We start from the raw sequence: 12,722 nt of genomic DNA, 5'->3' as shown, positions 1-12,722 counted from the left end.
CCGGGCCGAGGGGTACGGGCTCGTGTCTCGAGAGCCGCAGAGCCGCGTCCCGGGTGCCGAGTCCCAGGAATGTGGGAGGGCTGGGCGGAGAGGGCGGGCAAGGCGGGGGAGCTTCCTCTGCCCGCCGGAGGGGAGCCGCCCGGGAGCGCGCGGGGAGCGCCGCCGCCCCCTCCCAGCCGCCCGGCCGGCCCGGCAGGGGCGGGGGCTGCAGCGGGAGGGCGGCGATGGGCCGCGGTGCTCGGCAGCCGGTCGGCCGGCCGGGGTGGGAGGAAGCGATGAATATTCAGAGGGGGAGGGGAGGGAGGGGGCTGAGCGCTCGCCGAGGCTCCCTGCAGCCCCATCCGCATGACGCGCGGAGGCGGCAGCCGGAGCCGCCGGAGCCGGGATCAGGGCGCTGAGCGCGGGGGGTGGGCGCCGCTCGCTCCGCCCTGCGAAGCCCCTGCGCGCCCAGGGACGCGTCCACCCCGCTGCAGCCCCGCCAGGCTCCGCCGTGTGGCCGCTGCCGCCGCCGCTGCTGCCATGTCCCCGGGGAAGCCCGGGGCGGGCGGAGCGGGGACGAGGCGGACCGGCTGGAGGAGGAGGAGGCGGAGGCGGCGGCTGGAGGCGGCGACTAGGGCGCCGGGGCTCGGAAGAACGGTGGGGCCCTACTCGCGCGTCCCGGGCACGTTCCAGGGCGCGCGGGGCATGAAGCAGGCGGCGCGGGAGGCGCGGCCGCCTCCGCGCTCGCCCCGGCTCCGCTGGGCGCTGCCGCCGCTGCTGCTGCTGTTGCGCCTGGGCCAGGTGAGCTGGGTGGGCCCGGGGGGGGGGCGCGAGGAGGGTGGGGGCGGGACTGGCAGCCCCTGCACCTGCCCGGGTGCGCCCTGCCTGCGGGGATCGGGGGAGGTGGCGGGGGGTCCGCGTCCTCGGGGCCCCCCGCTGCTGGAGGCCGGCCTCGCGCGCCGGCGACCGAGCCCTTTCCCCGGCTGCCGCGTACGCGAGGGAGGGTGGTGGGCTTCGGGGTCCCGGGTGCCCGGAGCCTCCCCGTGGCCGGCCCCGCGCGGGCTGCAGGCCGTCTCTGGCCCGGCCCTGACCCGAGCTGGTCACATCTGGCAGGCGCGGGCCCGGCTCGCCAGCCCGAGGCGGCCGGAGGGGGCGTGTTTGCGGAGGGCTCCCGACGCGGAGCCGGGCGGGCCTGGCCGAGCCGCAGCCGACCTCCGACCCGGCCTGCGGGGGCCCGAGGGGCCGGGCCGAAGGGCAGCGGCGGCGGCCGCGGGGAGCCGGGGCAGGGTCGGGCGCCGGGCGGCGGGCAGTGGGAGAGGCGCGGGGCCTCCGGGCAGAGGGCGCTGCTTCTGGGGAAAGTTCCCAGCCTGGGGAGAAGGTGGCCACTCGCAGGCGTGCCTCCGGGTGACGGTCCTCTTCCCGGAGAAGCTGCTTGCTTCCCTGGATGCTTAATTCGTGCTTTGTGGGCGCCGGCTCCCCCCCCCCCTCCCCGCCCTGTTTTCTGGCTCCGCTTTTCAGATAATGCTGTGCCTGCCGTTTTGGTGACGATCTTTCTGAAAGCGCCGTTTCCCCTTCACGGTGTTCCCACGGGGTGAGGCCGGGCAGCTGGGAGATGTCCCCATTTCACAGATAGGGAACTGGAAGTGAAAAAGCAGAATCACCCAGCCCTGCGGCGGGAGCTGAGCCAGCGGGTTCGTCCTCACAGCTTTCTAGGAGACTGCTAGGGTCTTGAACTCGCAGTGGAAAGGGCCCTGATGATACCCCTGTTGTGCATTTTGTAAAGGAAAAACCTTGCTTCTTTTATACAGACAGCGGCTCTGAGGACATGATGTTTGAAAACCTGGGAAGTGAGTTACTGGCTGGGTATGGAACCTGGCTTCAGGGAAAACTGTTTTTTGTTTTTTTTTCCCCAGGTCCCTTCCTTTCTCTTTCTTTCTTTCTTTTAAATTGAAATGTAGTTCATTTACAATATTGTATTAGTTTCAGGTGTACAGCAAAGTGATTCGGGTATACATATATATATGTATATATCTATATATATACTTTCGATTCTTTTCCATTGTAGGTTATTACAAGGGAAAACTTTTCAAGCACAAATAAAAAGATTGTCTGAGAGCGGAGACGTCAGCCTTGGGGCAGCAATGCAGCCCAGCAGGCAGGACAAGAAGGCAGCTGGGGCCTGGGGGCTGCACAACTCTCAGCACCCAAAGGACGCTCTGGTTGCTAGTGTCCCCTCAGTTTTCCTCGGCAGGCTTTGAACAGGCTGTCCTGAAGGCCTGGAAGGCTCTGTGACCTCCTGCAGAGAATATTGGATTAGGTGTCAGAAGACCAGCTCCAGGGCCGGGTGCAGGTTGGACTTGCTCTTCCGTCTCCTTCATCCTCAGTTAACAGCTTTTGTAGCATGGGACCACCTGCCCCATAGCGTTGTTTGAGGGACTTTCACTGGCCAGTGTCTGAAAGAGCTTTGTAAACATTAAAGTGTGTCCAGGGCTTCCCTGGTGGCGCAGTGGTTCAGAGTCCGCCTGCTGATGCAGGGGACACGGGTTCGTGCCCCGGTCCGGGAAGATCCCACGTGCCGCGGAGCGGCTGGGCCTGTGAGCCATGGCCGCTGAGCCTGCGCCTCTGGAGCCTGTGCTCTGCAACGGGAGAGGCCACAACAGTGAGAGAGGCCTGCGTACCGCATAAAAAAAAAAAAAAAAAAAAGTGTGTCCGGTTGGGGTTAACATTAAGGTACAGTGTGTATGGACTGTCTTCTCCCTGACCCTGTAAGGAAATTCATGGAGAGTAGTATATGAGATTAAAAAAATATTGCCTTATATTGAAGATCTTTTGTACCAAAGTTAATACTAAAGAAATACTTCATTTATTTTTAGTTTACTTTGGTACATATATATTTTATTATATTATTTATGGTTTTGCTTAGGCCCTGATGGTTGCTAGCTGTGCTTTGAATCAGCGAAAAGTTTCTTGGGTAAATTTATTTCTTGCCCAATCCTTCCTTGTGTTTCAATAGCATCTTGCCACGCTACACCTGTCCCCTATTCAGATATTTCCTTCCTCTCTAATTTGTCCTGTAGAAACACAAGAGGGCTCTTTATTTCTCATTTTTGGATACATTTTAAAATAGGAAGTCTAAAAGGCTCTCTGAAAAAGCATCTTCAAAATCCACATTTGACGGTTTATTTTGATATTGGGTATTTCAGGGATTCAGCGCGTTTTTGAGCTGGACCAGACTTCAAGATAGCTCAAAGTCCTTTTTCTTTGTTCCTTTGCTTGTTTCTTTTCTTTTCCTTTTTTTTTTTAGATAAGGCTGTTGAGGCCCAGGGAAGACAGTGATTGGGCTGAGGTCACCTGGCAAGACAGTAGAGGAGCTGGGACTGGAACCTGTGTCACTTGCCCGTGCCTCAGATTTTCATGATGCTGTTTTTTTAGCCATGTTTTCTCTTTGTTCTTAATTTTACTATAGGCACAGCCGTGCCTCACTGTGTACTCCTGAAACTGTGGGTGTAAATTGAGTTTTTCAAAGTCGAATCATATTTGAGATTGAAAGTCATATTTGAGATTTCTGAAGCTTGTACAATACATATAGGAAATGTGGGTGAAGTTATCTGACTGCCTCCCTAACACTTGGTTGGCTTTGTAAGGCTTGGATGGTGTGTGTTTTTAAATGGAATCAACTGTAGCAGCTTAAAAAATGGCCAAGTTGTAGAAAAGATGAAGCTCTGTTTGGGCATTAATGATAATGGGTACGGAAGCAAGGAAGCTGAGGTGCTGGAAGACTTAATGCTTAGTAGGGCTGGAAAAGCAATTTTTTAACCTGGCTTCTCATCCCCCTTCTCCAAGACAGGAAGGATGGCCAGAGATGATTCCAACATGAGGACTTTGCTGGGTGCGGTGACTTCACCCATTCTTGTAGCATTTTTGCCCACTAATTTTGGTTTGTGTGTTATGTTTTAGGCAACGTGACAAAGCAGTTTTTCCCCCTTGCCTCCTTCTTTGGAGAAAAGCAGTCCTGACAGATTCTTTATAAAATCAGCTTGATAGTGGGCTGTTTTAAAATGAAAAAAACAAACAAACAAACTGGTGAGTGATAGCTGTTTTGTTGGTCTTATAGTGTTTTGGATTTGCTTTTCCTTTGTTTTCTTGTTTCCTGGTGAATAATAGCTGTTTGTGTTTATTGTCTACTGTAGCTAATCCTTAAGCCCTCTTACCTACCTGTTTCATCCAGGGTACAAAAAATTATTTTGACTCTCCTTGAACTTGCTTGTTAAAATTCTCATAGGGGTGACTTTAAATATTTTTGTTTTGCTTCAGAACAACAACAGAAAACCCAAACGATTATGTTTTGTTTGCAGACAGTTTAAGAAAACAGAGCAAATTGGTTTATGGTTAGACTGTGACTTTGAGCCGACTTCAAGTTTAGCCCCACAGTGAAGATAACCACAGAACACCCAAGGCTTCCTAAGCAGAGAGAATCCTGGCTCCTGAGTGAGCAATTTCGGTCAGCAAAGAGGTTATTTAGCTCCTAAAAGTAATCTTCGCTTGGGGTTGAGGCCCAGGTAGAGTTGCTGAATGACTGTAGGCCTGGGTTTAGCCAGCACTTCATCAGCAATTACTTACTTAGTTCATTCACTGCTTGGCCAAGGGAATTATTTAGAGTGTAGGGTAAGAGGCGATTTTCCCTTCTAATAGAATGCTGCTGACGACATTAATTAATAGGTAACTTTATATGTGGCAGGCACTAAGGGTTTTAATGCATTATCTCATTTGACCATTGCAGAAATAACTGAGAGGTAGGTGCTATTCATGGTCCCATTTTATTTTATTTTAATGTTTTTTCTTTTTTAATTTTGGCCACACCACGTGGCTTGTAGGATCTTACTTCCCTGACCAGGGATCGAACCTGGGCCCCAGCAGTGAAAGCACTGAGTCCTAACCACTGGACCTCCAGGGAATTCCCTGATCCCGTTTTATCCGGGAGAAAACTGAGGTTCAGAACTTACCAAAGATTCATAACTAGTACATGGCAGAGGTGGGTTTGCCATTTCTGCCGCTCCAGTTAACTGTCCTGTGCTGGAAGAATTTATGTGTTTTACAAAAGTCTTCAGTGTGCAGCTAAGAGAGGAGGTGACACAGATGAGCCTATCTATGAAACAGAAAGAGACTCACAGACATAGAGAGCAGACTTGTGGTTGCCAAGGGGTGGGTGGTAGGGGAGCGATGGATTGGGAGTTCGGGGTTAGCAGATGCAAACTATTATATACAGAATGGATAAACAGCAAGGTCCTACTGTATAGCACAGAGAACTATATTCAATATCCTGGGATAAACCATCATGGAAAAGAATTTTAAAAAGAATATATATAGGTATAAATGAATCATTTTGCTTACAGCAGAAATTAACACAACATTGTAAATCGACTATATTTCAATAAAAAAAGGGGGGGGAAATAAAAAGAGAGGAGGTGACTGACCTGTGGTGAAGGACAGGCTTGTGGGGCCTGAACCCTGATGGGACAGGGAGTCATTTTGGGTTTTTTGCATTCTAAACCCTGTAGAATCTACTCCATTTGTAACACAGACAGCCCAGGAACCCCCTTTCCTGCTCATGTTTCTTTGGGAGCCTGAGTATGTGAGGCAGGCCTGCTTTAGTGGAGACAGAATGGGATCTGGGATGGAAAGACCTGGGTTTAGGTCCTCGCTCAGCCAGTTAGTAGCTGCCTAGACTTGGGCAAGCCACTTAACCTCTGTGACTCCTCATTTCCTTATCTGGAAAATGGGACTAATACTTCCTGCTTCACTGGGTGGCGGAGAGGATCAAGTAAGATAGAAGAGGAGCTGCTCTGCAAATTCCGAGTCTCCCCGTTGCTAGTTGTGGCTGCTGCTGTTATCTGCGGAGGGGAGGTGGGGCTTCAAGTCATTAATTCATGTAACAAATATTTATTAAGTGTCTCCCACACAGTGGTGCGGAATAACCCTAGTGGTGTGCAAAATGAACTTGGCTCACAAAACATTTTAGAAAAATGTTAATAATTATTTATTTTAGGGGAGCGTTAGTAAAAAAATTATAAGTGAGATGTCAAACCCATGAGGGTCATGGTAAATAAATTTGTTTACACTTAATAAAAAGTTAAGCTAAAGAAAAATATTGCGTACGGAATTATGTAAAAATGGTGTGGTTACGGCACACTTGTAAATGTGATAAATTGCTTAAATTGGGGACGTGCTGGATGTGGGACAGGCACTGAATGGAGGTCCTGGTGATGAGCAAGAGAAGCAGGTGGCCTCGTGACTCTTACAGGCTGTGGGGCTGACATCATTCTGATCACCCCCGGCTAACCAGTCACAGGTGTGATACAGGCTGTGCATGTGACGTCTTTGCTGCCCCTCCAGAGAAAGGGCTGGCACTGGATTTGCCAGGGAAGGAGTGGTCATGAGAGGGGCAGAGAGTGTCTAAGTGGAGATCCCTGGAAGCTGCAGGTCTCTCAGACCAGAGAAGTCCACAGCAATTTTGTCACCTCCCCGTATGGCTTTCCAGTGGCTTTTCTGGTGACCTCTTGGAAGATGGGAGCTGTAGGAAATTTGTTATTACTTCCTTATCAGTGATAGGATTCCTTAATAGTCATCCTATTGTCTCAGAATTTCCACGGCATGTAAATGCCTGGGTGACGGGTGGTGGCAATGAGACAGCAGATGGGAGGCACTTTGAAAGCGAAGTAGTGTCAGTTCCCACAGAAGGTCTAATTTTAAACATGCAAATAATTTTCAGTTCCACTTTTCCTTCTTCCTGTTAGAGGGAAGCTGTCCCCTGTTGCCATTTCTGAGGCTTGAGCAGACAATGTCATTATTATGCCACAAACTATCTCCTTCTCCAGGGCAGGGATGGGGTGGTGTTTTTCTGAGTGCCTGTGCTGGTCACAATCCAGTGCTATTTTATGGTTTCTGAGCAAAGAAGTGAGTGAATATTAAAACTCAGCACCAATACGGGTCCAACCCAGTGGTTCTTAATCTTTCAGGGGAGGGAGAGGTTTAAGACCTTACAGGGTATGCAAAAGCGAAGAATACTTTCCCTAAAAGAAATGCACACATTACAATTCGGTATCCAATTTCAGGGGTTTCACAGACTCCTTAAAATAGACCATGAAGCCCAGGTTAAAAACCCTCCAATCTAAAACTGTAACATTTAGAAAAGTATCAGTCCTCTTCAAAGAGATAACCCTGTGGGTAACCTTGGTTTCCTCCCAGGAAAAAAAAGTTTCTATGTAATGTATACAAGTATCTGTGTTGAGCTTTTAAAAAAGTTACATTAAAGGAAACATTATATATACATTGTTTTCTACTTAGGCTTTTAATTTCTTAATACTTAGTTATCTTGGAGATTATTTTATATCTGTGCCCATAGTTTTAACTCATTCCTTTAAATGACTGCCTAATCTGATGTGTGACTTTCTCATAGTTTATTTCGCCATTCTCCTGTCAATGGACAGTTAAGTTGTTTTTAGACACCCTGACCCCCTTTTTAGGAATCATGCTTCAGAGAGTGTCTTTGATACATATTTCTTGTAACCTTCACAAGAATTTCCATAGGGTAAATTTCTAATTTTAGGATGGCTGGGTTAGAGGGTACATGCATTTAAAAATTTGATGGCTGTTAAATTTTCCCCAGTTTGTACCTGCATGCATAGGCTTGGAGTGTGTCTGTTTCTCCATACTCTCAGCTGAATTGAGGATTGTTAAATTTGTAAATGTGTGCCAGCCTGAGAGGTAAAAAATTGTATCCTGTTACTTTTAGTTATAGCTTCAATTTTGAGCATTTTTTTCTTGTTTTGGGTTATTTGCATTAATTCCTTCTTTTTTGGGGGGGGCGAGGGTTAACTCCCTGTTCATTAAAAAAAAAAGATTGTCTTTTTGTTATCAATTTGTACAAGCGCTTTGGAAACTAAGGAAGTTAGTCCTTTGTCTCTAATTTGTGTTTCAATTACATATATTTTCCAATTATTTTAAATGCAGCCCTTGTCCTTAGGAACTCAGAGATAAATAAGACCCCTGGGTGATGAAGAGAGTATAGACCTGAGGGCCAGCTTGCCAAGTTTGAATCCTAGCTCCACCATCTAACTAGCTGTGTGCTTTGGGCAGGTGCCTTAACCTTTCTGATCCTTGGCGTTCACATTTCTAAAATGCTAATAATAGCAGTGGTACCTTTCACACAGGGTAGTTGGATAAGTTAAATGGGATCACATTATATTAAAGTTCCTTGTAAATAGATATAGAAATTTAAGAACATTACTTCATTTTCTCAAGAATTAGGTTTTTAAAGTTAGGGCAAAAGGCCATAATTATGAATTGTAAACATTGCGTTACAAAAAATTTTAAATTGGATTTAAGAGATTAAATCCACAATGGATGGTATACATACATACATACATATGTATGTGTTTATATATATATATTAAAATGTATAATGTGAAGTAGTGTAGGCTTCTCGGCTAGCATAATTTAAATTATATTTCTCTTTTGACAAGTTAATATAACTGAATTAATATAGGTCAGATGAACACAAGATATGACTGAAGAATGGCCAGTATGGTCTTTGCCCCCAAAGAGCACAGGAATATTGACCATGTCCTTTAAAGCAACAGGGTCCTCCTTGAGTGTCTCTCTTGTGACCTGGCCAGCTCTGGCTGTGGCCACCTCCTATCTCTGGGGACATTTTCTGTAGGACCAAGAGGACTTATTTTATGCCACCAACTGAAAGTTTAAAGACATAATCCTTGACTCTAATTGCAGGAGATGGGAAGTTGAGGGAGTCTGTGGACCATGCCACCCTGTTTCCATGGCAGCGAGGTGATGCTGCATTTCCTGCTACTGGCTGAGGGGCTACCATGTTTTCATGTCCTTGTGTCATGGCGATTATTCCTTCCCCACTAAGCATGGACCACACTTGTGGTCTTGTTTTGCCAAGACACTGGCATACTTTACTACTTACAAAAACGAGAATATTAATTTTACCTTATAGTTTGCAAGGCCTTCAACATATATGAGCTCATTCAGTTCTCATAGCATCCCTGTGAGTTTGTCATTGTTATTCCCATTTAAGGTGTGGCTCAGACTATCTCTCAGTGCCTTGTCCAGTCCATTTCAGGTGCCATCTGTCTTTTGCACAATAATAATGTACATTCATTGCGTAGCCCAGTTTTTAACATTAGTCAAATTTAGAATTAGCTTTCAAGAGGCAAATGGGGCAGTTGAGTCCCCTAGTTTGGTTCATACATAATTATTAGGTTGAACCATATGAAATTACTGTTTTTGGTCCTTTGATACCGGTAGTTGTATATGAGTCTACCTAATACGTCCCAGAAAATGTTCTTTTAAAGTGTGGTTTAAAAGACTTGCATGTTGTAAAGCAGTATATTTAAAACCATGGGTCATAAAATCAGTTTGGTGATTTTAATAGACAGAATATATTCTATTCTATCTATTAAAAAATGATAGAAGAGAAAATATTGGCATCTACTATATGTAGGAAGGGTAAGTGTTCCTTTATGAAACTTGTTTCAGTTATGTGTGTGTGTGTGTGTGTGTGTGTGTGTGTGTGTGTGAATGTACTGAATTGCATATAAATTGAATTAATCATGGCTTCAATCATTGCCAAAAACCCTGGAAGCCATTATTATAGGGAATGGAGTGATGGAAGGTGTGGGGTGGGGGTGGGCATGCAGGTGGTTTCTGTTTCCAGGGACAGTGGAAAACTAGTATAAAGTCCCCAAATGTGCATCATCAGTGCCCCCATATATGACTGAAAACCATTATGCAGTGGCTGGTCCAGGAAGGCCCTTAGGAGGAGAGGGTGTTGACTGGCAACTGAGGAGGCCTGACTTTAAGTAGTTGCCCTTCTGGATAATTCGGGGGGACCACCCCAGTGGGACAAGCTATTGGCCATGCTCTGCGTTCTTTGGTAAATGGGTTTGTTAGGGAGCTAACAGTTGTGGACTACACGTCCACTGGACCACCACTGGGACGTGTGGTCTACTTTGAGTGAGAATGTAGGACGTCTCAGGGGAGCTGAGGCTCTGAGGGCTTCACCCATCTGGTGGACAGTGGAGGACTGAGACTCACGGCCTAGATGTTTTTTTTTTCTTTTACCTCCAGGCCATGCTGCCCTCATTCCACTCATGGTGATCTGCACTGGACTCATGCGGATCCCTGTCTGGGGGCTGTTAGTGCAGTTGACTGGAGGATCCTGATCCAGAGATTGATTTGATTCCCCTATGAGTCAGTTCTGTTTTTTTCTTTTTTTTAAATATAAAAAATTTGAAAATACAGATAAATAAAAAAGAAAGCAGGGACTTCCCTGGTGGCGCAGCAGTTAAGAATCTGCCTGCCAATGTAGGGGACACGGGTTCTAGCCCTGCTCGGGGAAGATCCCACATGCTGCGGAGCAACTAAGCCCGAGCGCCACAACTACTGAGCCCACGTGCCACAACTACTGAAGCCCGCGCGCCTAGAGCCCGTGCTCTGCAACAAGAGAAGCCACCGCAGTGAGAAACCCGCGCACCACAACAGAGTAGCCCCACTCGCCGCAACTAGAGAAAGCCCATGCGCAGCAAGGAAGACCCAATGCAGCCAAAAATAAATAAATAAAGATAAAATAAAAAAAAAAAAAAAGAAAGCAAAATTATCTGTAATCTCCACTTTCCTGAAATTAACTCCTGGTACCATTTTATGACGGGTGATCTTTGTCTTTTTTTATGCTTATTCTATCTATCTCTTTCTCCTAAAATAGGATTCCTTCCTACACATGCTTTGTAATTTATATTTTTCTTTTTTTTTTTTTATTGGGTTCGATGCTGGTACCCCAGGAGGTCACAGCATAAACATGAGGCTTCTTCCTGGAGGGTCACTGTTACTCAGTAGAAAGTCTTTTGAAAAACATTTTTATTTCTTTAAACAAACAAACAAACGTGGTTGCATCTAGAAAAATTTCAGCAAATACAGGAGACAACAAAGAAATCTGTACCCTGCAGACCCTCTGGGGGTGTGAGTTCACTCTGCTCTTCTCAGGGGCATTTTGTAAAGTAGTGATAATATGTTGCAAACACTTTTCCCTTGACAGTAAATATTCTTCCCTTCTCTAACTTTCAGCTGTTGCATCCCATTGCATTATATGGAGGTGCCTTAATTTATCTCATTCATCCTGTTGTCTGGTTTGTTTCCAAAACTTTTTGCTGTAATAAAGACTATTCAGATGACTTTGTGATTAAATCTCTGAACACATCTCTGATGATTGCCTTAGGATAAGTGAAGATAATAAAAACAGTAGCTACCATAGGTTGAATAGTTATTATGAATTGTTGTCAGCACTTTGTATGTATTAACTCGTGTAATCCTATGATGTAGGTACAGGGAAGGAAACCGAGGCCAGAGAGTTGTAATCTGGTCCATGGCCACACGCTGTGCCGGAACCTCAACCAGCTAGTCGTGGGTCTCCTTGGGGACACGGGGAGATCTGGGAGGATTGCCTACATGGGCCAGGGTGTGTGTGAGTCTCCTGGAAGGACAGCAGGCTTGAGGGCCATTCTCACAGGTGGGAGGGTCTTCTTCCTGTGGGATGGGAGGCACATTGATACTTGCTGCTCAAGTGCCATGACATGGCAGGAATGAAATGCTTCCCCAAACCACAGAAGGTAAGAGTGATTTTGCCGTGGATTTTAGGTCCTGGAGCCATAAGTGGTAAAGGCTGCTTGAAACTTTGGGGCCTTGGCCCAGATCAAATGAATGAAATAATGGCATCATGTTGGGGTCTTGGCTTTCCTGTTGTGAATGAACTTGGATTTCATAGAGCTTGAAATTGGGCATGGATGACATGCCTTTAGGGTGTCCCATAAGAAGAGAAGCATGGAAAAGGGCATGGGCTTTGGTGTCAGCAGAAGCATGGACCCATATCTATGTTCTTCTCTACAGCCATGACTTGGAACTTGTTACATCATCTGGAAAATGGGTAATAATTGCTGGGCCACGTGTTATTAGGGTTAAATGAGGGAAGGTGTGTAAGGCACCCAATCTGGATTGTGGCTTAAGTGTTTGCTTCCAGCTCACCCATATTAACACAGTGCCTCCTGACTCTGGGGCTGCAGCTGCCATGTGCCCAAGGTTGAGCAGACTTGCTGTGCAGGTGTTCAGACAACTTCTGCCTTAGTGCCCAGGAGTATTGTTGTCTAGAGTGGTCACCAGATCCTACCGTGTGAAGAGAAATTGTAAGGGTGCAGGACAGGAGCTCTTATTTAAGATGACATATTGGCACATCTGAAGATATGGGCCTATATTCACTTTGAATCATAACGATCTCTAAAAGACAATAATGTTAATTAAGCTAGAGCAGGAGATCATGAGAGAGAGAGAGAGAACATACAACCAGCCAAAGCCAGCCTTAGCTGGAGGAGAGTAATGGTCCTGTTTGTCTTTTCTCCATGTGGTGAGGCCATCCCAATCCATCAAATCCTTGCTTCGGGCAGAAAATACTTAACAAGCACTAATCCCTTCTTTTAGATCTAGTACTCTCCAGCCTAGCCTGTCTTTCTTTCTTTCTTTTTTTTTTTTTTTTTTGAGATTATTGCAGGCTTTATAGAAAACTGCCCAGGGGAGATCCAGATTTCCAGGGTGGGGTGGGAAGGCAGGCCTCAAGGCAATGCGTTGAAGGAGGGTGACTTCCTGTGTGCAGAGGCAGCACAGGCGAGCCATTCTGC

The 12,722-nt window shown here is 46.9% G+C and overlaps 1 protein-coding gene across 1 annotated transcript in view; it reads left to right on the top strand.

Annotated features, from left to right (window-relative positions):
* Positions 1–330: 330 nt before the first annotated feature.
* PTPRJ (protein tyrosine phosphatase receptor type J) overlaps positions 331–12,722 on the top strand; it is a 169,507-nt gene continuing 157,115 nt past the window's right edge. Inside the window, exon 1 of the mRNA XM_089914817.1 lies at positions 331–780. Coding sequence (XP_089770943.1) covers positions 346–780 — 435 coding nt within the window. The 5' untranslated portion in view covers positions 331–345. The remainder of the gene's footprint in view (positions 781–12,722) is intronic.

The sequence above is a fragment of the Delphinapterus leucas genome, chromosome 7 (genome assembly GCF_059928025.1).
Source record: "Delphinapterus leucas isolate spDelLeu-1000000601 "Yukka" chromosome 7, BTC_Dleu_Yukka2, whole genome shotgun sequence".
In the NCBI taxonomy this organism is placed as follows: Eukaryota; Metazoa; Chordata; class Mammalia; order Artiodactyla; family Monodontidae; genus Delphinapterus; species Delphinapterus leucas.
This window is presented reverse-complemented; position numbering and strand designations above follow the sequence as displayed.